At 34.2% G+C, this 13,786-nt stretch overlaps 1 protein-coding gene and 1 long non-coding RNA gene across 2 annotated transcripts; one reads left to right on the top strand and one right to left on the bottom strand.

Moving 5' to 3' along the window:
* Positions 1-6,749: 6,749 nt before the first annotated feature.
* On the bottom strand, positions 6,750-10,505 carry LOC127741449 (uncharacterized). The gene is made up of 5 exons (XR_008002546.1): positions 10,083-10,505; positions 7,922-8,196; positions 7,751-7,828; positions 7,332-7,613; positions 6,750-7,235 (listed from the first exon to the last, which is right to left on the bottom strand). It is a non-coding gene; the product is annotated as an uncharacterized LOC127741449 (long non-coding RNA).
* An 878-nt stretch (positions 10,506-11,383) lies between these two features.
* Positions 11,384-13,780, top strand: LOC107464977 (WRKY transcription factor 23). Its single transcript, XM_016083943.3, has 3 exons — positions 11,384-11,994; positions 12,325-12,468; positions 13,342-13,780. Exons 1-3 carry the CDS (start codon positions 11,558-11,560, stop codon positions 13,724-13,726), a joined length of 966 nt encoding a protein of 321 aa, XP_015939429.1. The 5' UTR covers positions 11,384-11,557; the 3' UTR covers positions 13,727-13,780.
* Positions 13,781-13,786: the final 6 nt, after the last annotated feature.

Here is a 13,786-nt window from a genome sequence, read left to right on the forward strand (position 1 = left end):
GATACGGGAAACCGAAACCATACCTTAGCCGATTTTCCCAAGCTCCGCCGGAGCACTTCCAAATCACTTATCCACAAGCTCTCAAGGCCTCAACACCTCCAAGAACAGATTTTTCACCACCAAACCCTTTCCAAGCTTTTCAAAATTACCAATCAAGCTCCAATATCCACACATACACAACCTAAGCCACAATCGTCATACCCATACACAACATCTCAAAACCCAAACATCATAAAATCACAAATCACACTAGGGTTGAGAATCTTACCACACCCAAGGTCCAAGGAGACAAGATTAACCTTCTCCTTCAAGAGAGTTAGGTCCTATAACATCAAAGAACCCAAAATCTCAACATTTCACCCATGAAACTCGAAAATAAGGGCTGGAATTTCGAACAGCAACACTCCGCGGTGAACGCGTGGCCGCAAACGGGGCGGCAATCGGAGCTCTAGATCAAAAGTTATGGTGGTTTGAAGATCAACCAAGGGAGAGAACTTGAGAGAGTGTTCTTCCTCCCTTTCTCTCTAATTTCAGCTTGTGTGTGTAACAAATGAGGAGAGAGAGTGCTGAAAACTAGGGTTTTGGTTAAGTTATGTTGGGCCAAGGGCCCACTTTGGGTCCAATTGGCCCGATTTGGCCCGTTCGGTCCAATCTTGGTCCGAATTCTATAAAATTGGTACCAAAATTCTCGTCTCAATCTCCTCTATCACATTTAGCCATAAAAATCACATTTTAGGCTTTCTAGAATAAATTCTCATTTATGGGTTAATTAGCCGTTAATTAACCGGGTTTTACACGTTTCAACAACCAAGCTAACAGACATCGGCCAGGTCGACCACATACACCAGCGGCTCGACGACCTTCATGAAGACGAAGGCCAGGCTGGTATGTAGTTCCTTCAATATTGTTAATAACTTCGTTAAGTTATCTATTTTGCATATCATTTCTAGGCATTTTAATGATTTTGTATTTCAATGCAACTTGTGTAGTCAAAGTCTTTCGACTGTGAGGCCACATTGGCGGAGACGTTCAAGTACACCCACACACTGAAGGAGAACAAAACGAGATTTATTGATCAGCGGTCTCTGGACCATAATGTGAGTAAACATACTGTTGAGTTAAGAAATTAACAGAATTAATTAATGATGAAAAATATTATTTTATTGGGCAAAGTATATAATTATTGTTGATTTTTTATGATTATATGAGGATGATTATCTATTGTTACAGTCAAAAACTCATCATTGCAGTAGCCCAAGAGGAAGGAAAATAAGAAACAAATCTGGTGGGCTAAAAATCATTAAACAATCCCAAAAGGAAACTAGGCAAGGAACCAACGGGATGAACTTGAATCAAACCCGATCCAAGCCCGATTAGTTCTCTTATTCAAAATCTTCCCATGTGCCTTCACCAAAAGGAACGTACACCTATCTTATCTCAATCAGAACTTAGAAAAAGAAAGAGAAAAAGCTTAGTCCTTAAGTTGTTCACAGAAGAAGAAAGAAAGAGAAGGTTAGGCAAGAAAGGTTGAGGTCATGTCAGCAAATTCAAACCAAATCAAGCTTAGGCAAAGGTTAAAGGTAAATCATTTCCTATTGCATGCATACTGCTTTCCTCTCTTCTTCACAACACTCTACAAGTCCGAAATAGGATACAAGGGAAAGATGATTTGTGTTGTTCTTTTCTGTGCATCTACAATCACAAGTGAGTCTTGGGGACCAAGTTGCTTCTCAATGGCCAAGATCTGGGTTTACCATTAAGGATATCTGTTTTCTATTTTCCTATAGTTTTCGGTCAACAAGAGAATGTCAGAACCAAAGTTTCTATTCTGATGATTAATGGGAAAAAGTGTATTAGTGGGTTGGTGAAGCACATAGCTCAAGAAGTTGACCTAGGAAAAGCAACCCATCAACATGCAAGGAGATAAAAGAAGATTTTTCTTCATTCAGGATCAAGGAGAGATAGCCCAGTGTATTGACGTTTTGTTCTGTGAAGAAGCTCTCTGAAGAAGTCATCTACTTGGACAGTGCTTTCTTTCAAAGAAGTATTGCGCCAAAAATGAAGAACTGAATCAGAGACATGCAAATCTGGTTTATCACATAGCAAAGAGGCTGTTGAAGAGTCTATCCAAATCTGGTTTATCACATAGCAAAGAGGCTGTTGAAGAGTCTATCTCCTTCATGTTTTATAGGTTGTATTTTACTTTTCAATGTTTATCTTTTTGTAATTTCTTGAGTGAAAAGGCATATTGAAAGAGCTCAAGTAAAAGCCAATGAGTAGAAAGAGGCTGAGTTATACACTTGAGAGAAAAGCCTAGAGTTATTTTAGATTTCTTTAGGTAAGTCTGTGTCTTGTATCTTGTACCTGTGAGGTATCACTTTCTTAGTTGGGTTAGCACTAAGAGTGAAGAGTTGAGTATTAGCATAGCCAAAGTCAAGTTAGGTTAGAACTTGAGTGTAAAAGGATTGTGTCAATCCTGTGGAATTGGTGTATGTAATACTTTCACTATAGTAAAAATTCTACCACTGTAATGGTGGAGACTGGATGTAGGTTGCATTGCACAAGGCAACTAAACCAGGATACATGATGGTGTTAGCTTCTCTCTTCTCTGCTCTGTTTTGTTTCTGATATTCATGAGACAAAAATAAATTGTCTCATAGATTTTTGCTGCTGAGTTCGAACAGAATCAGAATTGAAAGTTTGCTTTAAAGGGTTATTCCAATAACTTAAAAGAAAGGCATAGATTCAACCTCCCCCTTCTCTAAGCCTACTACAACCTTCACATACATCTGATTATCTTCTACTATGAAATTATTAGAGATTAACTGTATATATATCTTACTAATCATAGTAACTTGTGTTAATTGCACAAGATAGAGAGGCTAGAGGCTATGCCTCAGCAGTCTCTGCAGTATCGGCAAAGTGGGCAGGACGTCGCTGATAGATATGCGGCCTCAGTCGTCGACACCGATGCAGTTTGGCGTGAGACCGCCTCAGTCCCGTACAACACCCGCGTATACGGGATGGGATCCTTTTTTGCCACCAGCCTCTGCACCTCGACGTTGAGGCCGTCGTCAGGTTTTGCCACCAGTCGAGCCATCCAGTCTGAGGAAGGCGTGGATTTAAGGCTCCAGGTGTTTGAGCTCCAGCGCAGCTTTCACCAGCAGGCTCAGGAGCTTAACGATTATTGGGTGAGGTATCAGAAGATCGTCACCCACGTGACGTCTACGAATGAGCTCAGGTTGGAGTTTAGAGAGTCCCTGGAGCGGATGAAGCGTATGGAAACTTAGATAGAGGTGTACCAGGCCTAGATGCGCACCGCTGGCATCGACCCTACTGGTGATAGCACCGCTACCGGTGGCAGTGTTAACACTGGTGGCACACGGACATTGTCACTGCCTTCTGCGCTGCCGACTCAGGGCCATGGGACTAACGACGATGACGACTACCTGGATCTACAGATATTAGGTTTTTGTGCTATTATTTCATATATTTATTTGATGTAGTTGACTTTTATTTAATTTGGACATTATATTATTTATTTATTTTAAATAAAAATTCTTCATTATATATTTATGAATTGACTACTAATTATGTAAAAAAATTTAAATTTAAAATTAAAATTGACAGTCACAAAAAAATTGAAAATTTATTTCGAAATTTAAAAAATGATATCACATTCGGAATTACTAATGGAATAATCCGACAGTAACATGGCGCAGAATGACATGTTTTTGGCGCCAGCATTACCGTCGGAAAAATTCACCGGTATCCAATTAGTTTTCCGAGCAAGTGATCAGCCAAGGAGTCCGACGGTAAATATTTACTGGCGATGTTTATACCGTTCGATTGTTTCTAATGGTAAATCCGACAGTACTCAGCGTTTTTCTTATAGTGGGTTTGGATGATTATTTTTAACCGTTTTGGATGTTTTTTTCTACATTTCGGATGCGTCTTTTTTATAGGTTTTGGATGTTGTGTTTTCTTACGTTTTAGATGTTTCTTCGTTTTATGTTTTGAAGGATTCTTTTTAATAGTTTTAGATGTTTCTTTTTCTTAGTTTTCAAATGTTTGATTTTCTTATGTTCAAAATATTTTCTTTTATTATGTTTCGGATGTTCGTTGTTAAATAATGTTGGATGTCTCGTTTTGTTAGGTTTTGATGTTTTTAAAATGCTTTTGGATATCTCGTTTTTGTTAAATTTTAGATGTTATTTTTTCAATAAATTTGGAATTTTTTTATTTTGTTTTGCATTGGATTTTTTTTTAAATATTTTCAATGTTTCTTTTTCTAGATTTTGGATGTATCTTTTTTATAGGTTTTGAATGTTACGTTTTCTTATGTTTTGGATGTTTATTCATTTTAGGTTTTGAATGATTCTTTTAAATAGTTTATATGTTTTTTTTTAGTTTTCGAATGTTTTTCCTTATGTTTTGAATATTTCCTTTTGTTATGTTTTGGATGTTCATTTCCAACTAATTTTGGATATCTCATTTTGTTAGATTTTGAATGTTTTTAAAATAATTTTGGATTTTTTTTGTTAGATTTTAGATATTTCTTTTTGTTTAATTTTGAATATTTTTTCAATAATTTTAGATTTTTTATTTTGTTTAGCTTTGGATTTTTTTATTAAATTTAAGATATTTCTATTTGTTCAATTTTAACGTATTTTTTATTGCAAAGAGAGTGTCAAAGTAAATGTGGATAATGAATTCGGATGGCTTTTTTACAGTCCAACTAATAGTGATTGGTTACCTAGCTTGATTGTTAGAGAATTGATATGAACTGCAAAAGTTTCATATAAGTTTTACACATTCATTTAATTAAGTATCATTAAATTAGAAAAAATAGCTACTTTTTTTACTGACAGTATGAATAATTACATAAAAAAATGGATATAATTATATGACTGCAAGATTGCGAGAATCAAACTAGTTATTGAACCGATCAAGTAACTAGTTTAATAGTTTAATGGTCTAACCGGAATCAAACAGTAGTTAAACCAATTTAATTAAATATACAATGAAATTATTAAAAAAATTAATATACAATTTTAAATATTTGAATTCAATAATTTTTAAACTAATAAATTTCAAAATTTTACAATTTCACATAATAATTTATTTATATTTTATCATTAAAAATTCACAAAATATAAATTTTTTAATTAACTTCTAAATTCTAATCAAAATAAATTTTCTAATTAACTTCTAAATTCTAATAAAATAATCAGCAACAATCTTACCACATCAGCAACAAAAATTTAGAAAATAAAAATACTTCAACAATGACCTCTAATAATCGAGTAATCAGCATTTATGAAAAACACAAATTTACATAAAAACTCAAACCATTAGCAACAAAGAATTTAAAATCACAAAAAAATTCAACAAAAACTTCTAATTAAGTATTCAACGACGAAAATTGAGAATCCAAAAACTAAAAACTCATCATCCAAAGTTAGAGAATAAAAAAACAGAAAAACTAAGCAAAAAATCCAAACTCACCATTCAAACTAACACTACAATAAAGTCACTAAACACCGTCAGATTTAGCGACTAAATAAATCCGACGGTATAAACCTCGTCAGTAAACGATTACCGGCCGATTTTTTCATCCGCTGCTAATTACTGACGGAATTAGCGGTGAATATAAACTTTTAATTGACAATTTTTGGAGCTTGTTATCGTCGAATTTTTTTTCCTGGTAAATCTAACGGTAATATATTATTTATCAGTAAGTAAATTAATAGTTATCGGCAGATTCAAACAACGGTAAATCTGACGGTAAACTTCAATTTTAATTTTTTTAATTTATTTCAAAATTTAATATATAATTTTAAATATTTATATTAAATTGTCTCCACCTTTTACTTGACTTTTAGGCTGAGAAACATTTACTGCTAAATGAGGTACTAGTTAATGTGCTTGATGAGGTATTATGAGCACCTGCAAAAGATTTAACAGAAGAGGGTAATTCAGCTCAACATACAGGAATAATTTAAACATTCATAGACTAAAATGGGAGAGCATGCACAAATTAAGAAAAAAAAGCATAATAGAAAGGAATTTCAGGCTTCACCAATAGAAATTATTCGATCATTTTTCTATAGACTATTTTCATAGACATCCATTTCAATAGAAGGACTACTACAATCATTGTTACACCCACCTCCATAATTTCTTTCCAGTTTACAGCATATCCATGAAGGGATGTGAAAAATTCCGAGCAGCTTGTTGTACTTGAAATATTAAAAAACAAAAACAAATTTATTTAATTTATATAATTAACAAAAGGCATAGAAAATAAAATTTTAAAAACACAAATAACTAAGTTTATAGTTACAATCTACTAAATCAATACCTTGGATGCACAGAGGCACCTTCAATGTGGTGTTCTTCCATGTCAAACAGTGTCAAATTTCACCAAATTAAATGCATATTAACACAAATTCAAGCATAGAAGAAAATGTTGCATATCATACAATTGAAAAGACAGTCAGCCAAATATGGAATCTACTATTGGCAGATTACTAAACCACAAATCTGATGTAACAAATCCAAATAAGATCAAATATATGGACCTTAATATAAAACTAAAAATATAGCTATCACAAATACAGAAAATTTTCAAGTCCACACAGAATTCTATTATAAGGAGAGGAACAATTAAAAACATACACAAATACAAAAATAGTTTCAGCATATCAAATGACTAACCAAATAAAAAATAGCAAAAGCACCATCTGATCTTCAATTTCTTCAATTTATTGAATGAAAGGTCAAGATACTCCAGATTCTTTAAGCATCCAATTTTCGAAGATATTAACAAAAGAAAATTATTAGCACCAAACTTAACACTTAGGAACAATGAACCTTGACATTATTAATACCCAAAATTAACTACCATTCGAGTCTAAAACCACGACTAAGTAAAAGAAAACAAAGTATTCATTGATTCACTTGATTAAAATGCTCTGCCTCAAGTTGAATCGACCCACCACAATAGTAAAATTCCCTAAGCTAGTTTTTTCTATTCAAACTTAGAATTTTTATAACTAAAGTGGCTTAAAGTAAGCACATTTTTCCATTAGCAGAAAAATAAAAAAGTAACCCGATAGAGAAGTGACAAATAGAAAGCTTAATCAATCGCTTAAGAGCAGCGATCTCGGCCAACAATGAAAGTATGGGTATACTTGAAGGTCTCCGCCAGTGTCATCTAACGATCCAATGACCTAGATTACAATTTATACAACCAATAAAATAAATCAACAAATTAAACAACTAATTCAAGTAACTACTAAAAAATTAAATATTACCAAACTACTTACCAGTCTGCTCTTCGTCTTCATGAAGGTCGCCGATCTACCCATATACTTCGACGACCTGGGAAAAGTCCTGTTAGGGACGTTTATCAGACGGCGACGCTTGAACCCCTCATCATCTCTAAAATGGGCCTCCAGTTCTTTCTTGATGGCTGGATGGATCCAAGTCGTTAGGTGGTCGTGCCCCTAACGAACGTCGCTCATCATCTACTGAATCCGTGTAGCTTCCCAGTGGTCATAGATCTTTCTGATCATGAGATTATGTTCTGCATCCCATATGAATTTAAACTGCACAAAGTAATTCAACAACATTAGTTAGTTGGGATAAAATACAGTTCAAATACAGCTAATTAATTCAGCATTATTGGGTTATCGGCCACTTCTGAAACTATCGCTATCTGGTCTCAGCCGGGATCTGCGTGTACCTCAGCCACGGGTGGTCGTACATTAACTTAATGACTTCAGCGATCTCATGTGTGCAAGCATTGTTGTTAAGTGCAAACCTATCAGAGAAAAAAATATAACATTAACAAACACATATAAACACATAAATTTAAGATTAACAAACGTAAGATTAAAAAATTGTATGTACTCACACATGTATGCCATCGGGCCAAATCCTCAGTCAGATGATGGACAGTGGTGAAGGGGCATCCTGCTGGGGGCCACGTAGCAGAGGAAGGCACGTAGTTTGGGTTTGGGACCATGATAAACTGTTGGTCTGCTAGACCCGCCTGTGACGTCGCAGCGGTCGACGGAGTAGTCGGGGTAGAGGGCGATGACTGAATAATCCCTGGAGATTTGGTGGAAGCCCTCCCTCTTCCACAACTACGAGACCCACTCCATTTACCTCTGTTACCTATCGTCATGTCTGCAAAGAGAATATATTACTAACACTAATTAGCATATATACTAAACAAATCATTTAACATTTAGATTATTTCAAAAAAAATTTTGACATAACCTCCCCTAAAATTTGACATATATATGCACCTTTATAGTTCTCACAAATCTAACCAATCTCAATCCACAGTATCATCAATCAAAACATAATTAAATTTACAATATTTCTAACAGAATATATTAACTAGTTTTCATACTTGAATTCATACTATATATATAATATTGTACATATAATATTATAATATCTAACACAATAATTTATTTAACTCAATTAAAGTTAATAATTAGTGACATGATGCTGCCAAATATGCACCTATTAAGTAATGTTCACCATTACAGAAATCTAAACTTAATTCCATCTATGAACATTAAGCACTGGGTACATATATATTATGCATATTATTATTAGAGTTATTTAATAAACTTTGATACAGTTACTAAATTCCTATGAACTAAATGATGATGATGATATGCGGACTAGTAAACTTAAAGGCTAAAGCCACTATTAATAGTACTATTTATGTCAACAGAATAAAAGAGAAATAAATAAATAAAAATTCAAGTCACCTTATAATCATCCTCAAAGTAACTTGGCCTAAATTTCACTAAATTTATTATTTATTATTTATTATCACAAAGAGAAAGAGGGACTATGAAAGGGGGCGAAAAAGGGAATAAGAACAAAGACAAAGGGGGAGTCATGTCGGTGCTAGAGGGCGATGGTGGCGGTGCAATGCAGTGATGTTGGTAGAGGAATAAAAATAGAGAGAGACAGAGTTATGGCTGATATCAGGAGAGAGGACGAATAGACTGGTTTTCGTGAAAAAGAGAGAGGCGACGGTGAGAGACTGGATCTGACGGCGACGGGTTGGAGCGGCGAGGAGAGCGAACGGCTAGAGAGAGAAAGGGAGAAAAGATGTTAGAGAGAAGAAAGGATTTTCGAAATGAAGGGGGAGAGGGTATGCACCTTCAATTTTAAGGCTCTTTATTGTCGATTAAATCCGATAGTAACTCATAGTGGGTCACCAAAACACATCGTTTCACTAAAATGGCTTATCGTCAGATAAATCGGACGGTAAAGACCCACTAAAGTATGCGCCTATTTCCCTCAATTTTCTTCCAAATATTACCAGTGAATTTACCGTCGGAATCGAAAATCCGCCGATAACGATTTGACTAAACTAATTCTATCTCAAAATCGTCCATAAATCCGTCAATAAAGCCGACGGTAATACACGGCGCTAAATCCGACGGTACTTGGCATAATTCTTGTAATGAATGGGAGATAAGGGTTTTCAAATTTGAGTTTAGTGTTAATTTTATCAGTGAATTTACTGTGAAAAAATTGGCCGGTAACACATAGTCTGTGGTCAAAATGGTGCATTTCATTTAATTACTTTACCGTCGGATTTTTTTTGCCCTTAAATCCGACGGTAATGATAGTGCTAATTTTTCTTTTTTCCCTCTAATTATTACCGGCAAATTTACCGTTAGAAAACTAAATCCGACGGTAACTTTTTTATCCAACGAAGTTATTGTTAAATCCACCGATAAACTCCGCTAACCTCCGATGGTAAATCCGACAGTACTGGGTATTTTTCTTGTAGTGTAAATTCAAAATCACATCACCAATAATCCTAACTCACTCAGAACACAAAAAACAGAAAGAACAACAACTCAGAATCAGTTTTTTATAAGTAAAATTAACAAAATATCAGCTTTGTTTACTCATAATTATAAAAATTATTCGGTTGGTTATTCCAAGTTCCAATCATATAAAAACAGAAACTCAAAATCATAAAAATTACCAAAAACAAAAAAAGTGAACAAACAGAGCAAGGAACGAAACTCAACTGCTAGCAAGGGAAGAACCAAGTTGACGGCGACGGAGGAACGGCGAGACAGAGACGAGGATCGAGCAGTGGAACAGAGGTGACGATGAGGAGAGACATTCGCAATAAGGGTGAGACAGAGTAATGGCTCGAACATGGGCTCGACAACGATGGACACGATGGTCTGGGCTCCACGACAACGAGGACGGCGATGCAATGACAACGAAGACATAGGCGACGACGACGAGGATAGAGACGCCAACAGTAGCTCCGAACCGACCTTCTGGCGATACGGCGAGAAGAGCAAACCTTCGAGTTGTCACCGCTGACGTCAATAGCGGTGGGGGTTGATGGTGGCTACGTTGCTTTGGTGATTTCCTCTAATAGGGTTAGGGTTCTTCAGAAGGGGATTTTCAATTTGAGAGAGAAAGAAAGAGGGAAGGGTGTTGGCGTGTTCTGCTTTAGTTGGGGTGTTTTTTTATATTTGTTTAAAACGGTGTTGTTTTTTAGTGGTGGGTAGTGAACAGGGAGTGAAAAAATCGGGCTTATTTTATTGGTTCACCAGTTAACTACTAATTCAGACCATTTTTTATCGGTCTTTTGTAAAATAATTTTGAAATTAATTAGACCGATCAAAAAACCGATTCTAGGTTAATCAAATCAGACCAATGAGTCCAATCCAATTTTCAGAACATTGTCATTTATAAATTATTTTACATTATCAATGTATTAAAATTAAACTCAAATAATATGTATTGCCAAATTTAGAGTTTCTAAGTTAATAAAAATTAAAAGAATTTTATACATACAACTAATTGTTTTTTAATACCTCAGTAAAATTAACTAATTTTTAAACTCACTATTTAACAAATATTTAAATATATAAATTTAATTAAATAGCTATATAAAATTCTCTATATTAAGAGTTTCTCAAGATTAAATTTTATAATAATATTAAATACATAAAATTAATATTTTTTTATAAAAAAACTTTTATTTATAACATGCACACGATGGAACACTATTAGTATTCCAATTTTGTCATTTCCAAAATAAAAGAACAGAGAAAAAAAAAAAGAAAAGATAAAACGCCGTTGGAAACCAAATTCTGGAAACCTTGGCAGTACATCTCGAAACCCCGTTCACACTGGAAACCGATTGAGCGGTCAAACTCTACGTATGAAAGCGTCGACCCTCCCTCTCTCATCTCATGCATTGAATATTATGCCACCGGCCCAACCCTTGTCCGTACCAGTTGACGACCTACAATTGCCGGTCAAGTCTTCAATCCCCTTCATTAATTTTAGTTCCTTCCACACTACTTTATTTCCACTCTCTCTCTTTCTTTCTCTCTGTCATCTATAAACAGATCAACCCTACCTTGCTCCACAGAGTGTGCGAATTTTTGAGATATTTTTGTGCTGAGAAATAATGAAGTGTTGTTTGGTTTTGTGTTGGATTTGAGATAGTGATAGATCAACTACTATATATATATATATGGAGAAGGATAACATGGATTTGAAGAAGACTGAGGATGCTGTTGCTTTTGGATCCTCAAACGGTTATTATAATAATCCGTTGTTATTGTCGAGTGCGTTTGATTTCAGCTGTGAAGTGGAGAAAAGCTCGTTTATGGAGTTGCTGGGAGTGCAGGACTACTATAATAATAGTGGTGCTGTGCTTGATTTACCACAGTTATCAAAAGCTACAGTTCTTCCTTTTACCACGGTTAACGCTTCTTGTGACGATACTGCTAAAGAGTGTTCTGAAGTGTTGAACCAGAAGCACCAACCTGCAACTCCAAATTCGTCTTCGATTTCGTCCGCGTCGAGCGAAGCTGTCAACGATGAACACAATAAAATTGTAGAACAAGATGATGATGATAGTGAAGAAGATGAAGAAGAAGAAGAGCAGCTGAAAGAGACTAAGAAAGAGTGGGTTTCATTTTACTTTAATTTCATTGGTTTCTCGGAGATTACTTAAAAAGTGGTTAATTTTGCTTTTTTTTTATTTTTAATGTTTCGCAATTAATTTTGTGGTAGTTAATTTTTACAAGGGAATGGTTGATGAAATGGGAGCAAGCAACAAATTAAAATATACAAACAAACTCCTGTATGTGGGTGGTTCCTTATAAAATTGAAGTGCGTGTTTTTAATGCAAGTATTTTATTTATTGTTTGGTGCTTTAGAATATGTGATATTAGCTAGCTAGGAAGATTCTATTATAAGATGAGATTTGATGGCCCGTTTGATTGGGCTTTAAAGGTTGAAGGCAAAGAAGACAAAGCAGAAGAGACAGAGAGAACCGAGATTCGCGTTCATGACGAAAAGCGAGGTCGATCATCTGGAAGACGGTTACAGATGGAGAAAGTACGGTCAAAAGGCTGTCAAAAACAGCCCCTTTCCAAGGTACCTATATTAAAGCCTTTTCAATATACCCCTACTTTTCTTCCTTAATTAATTAGCTAAGTATACGATTATTAACAACGAATGCCAGAATCAATTAACGTTAAATAATGTAAATTTTGGCTATTTGGACTCATTTATTATACAATTATATTTCTAAATATAAAAAATACAAGTAAAAAAGGTATTTTTAATAATAAATATTCGTCTCATTGTTTGATAAGAGGATATATAGGAATTGTATTTTTGTATAGTATTTTAGGTATTCTGTTCCATCTTAATTTGTACTCTTTGTTATATTCATACAATTTAATTTTGATCTAAATCAGTTTTATAAGGATATCTAATTATATAATATATGTTAATAAAGATATGAGAAAGGCTAGAAGGCAAGCAGATTTATTAAAATTTTACTAACATTTAACTAGCAAAAAATAAGTAATTTTATATTATTAAATATAATATTACATCATTAAAAATGCTAATAAAAATTAATTAATGATTAAAAATTATAAAATTTACTTGTGTCTTAATACTCATTATTTAATATATTTGACTAAATTATTCTTTGATAATTTTCTATTATCAATTTTACATAAAAATAGTTGCATCTAAATTTTTTCTGTTTGTATAAAAATATTTCATATTAGTAATAATCAAATGTGAATATGAATTTAATTTTAATATATTAATAATAAATAAAAATATTTTATCGTATAATTACGTTCATTTTCTAAATAACTATTCACGTAATAAATATAAAAATATCAACTTTACATAAATACAACTACAACTGTATACAACTTTCACCATCTTCTATTATGAATTATATGTGCTTAACATGTTGGTTACACTAAGTGTTTGGTTGTTGTAAAGGAGCTATTATCGTTGCACCAGTGCTTCATGTAATGTAAAGAAGCGTGTGGAGCGGTCATTTACTGATCCAAGCGTTGTGGTAACTACCTATGAAGGCCAACACATACATCCAAGCCCAGTTATGCCTCGTTCAGCCATTGCCGGCGTTGGATCTCCGATGATACCGCCGGCTGTCTCCACTCCCAACTTGGGTCCTCTCATGCCTGGAAACTACATGTCACACTATCATCAGCATCGCCACCACCACCAACAACTACTAGTGAATACATTGTTCTCTTTGGGCATCCCTTACAACAATAGCAACAATATTGATAACTCTTCTTTTTCTCAAGACAATGGGCTTCTTCAAGATATTGTTCCTTCACACATGTTGAAAGAGAAGTAGTTGAGAGATGCATTATGATATATAGATGTGATTAGTTATTATTTTTAATTTTAGCTGACT

This window comes from Arachis duranensis, chromosome 9 (assembly GCF_000817695.3).
Source record: "Arachis duranensis cultivar V14167 chromosome 9, aradu.V14167.gnm2.J7QH, whole genome shotgun sequence".
Lineage (NCBI taxonomy): Eukaryota > Viridiplantae > Streptophyta > Magnoliopsida > Fabales > Fabaceae > Arachis > Arachis duranensis.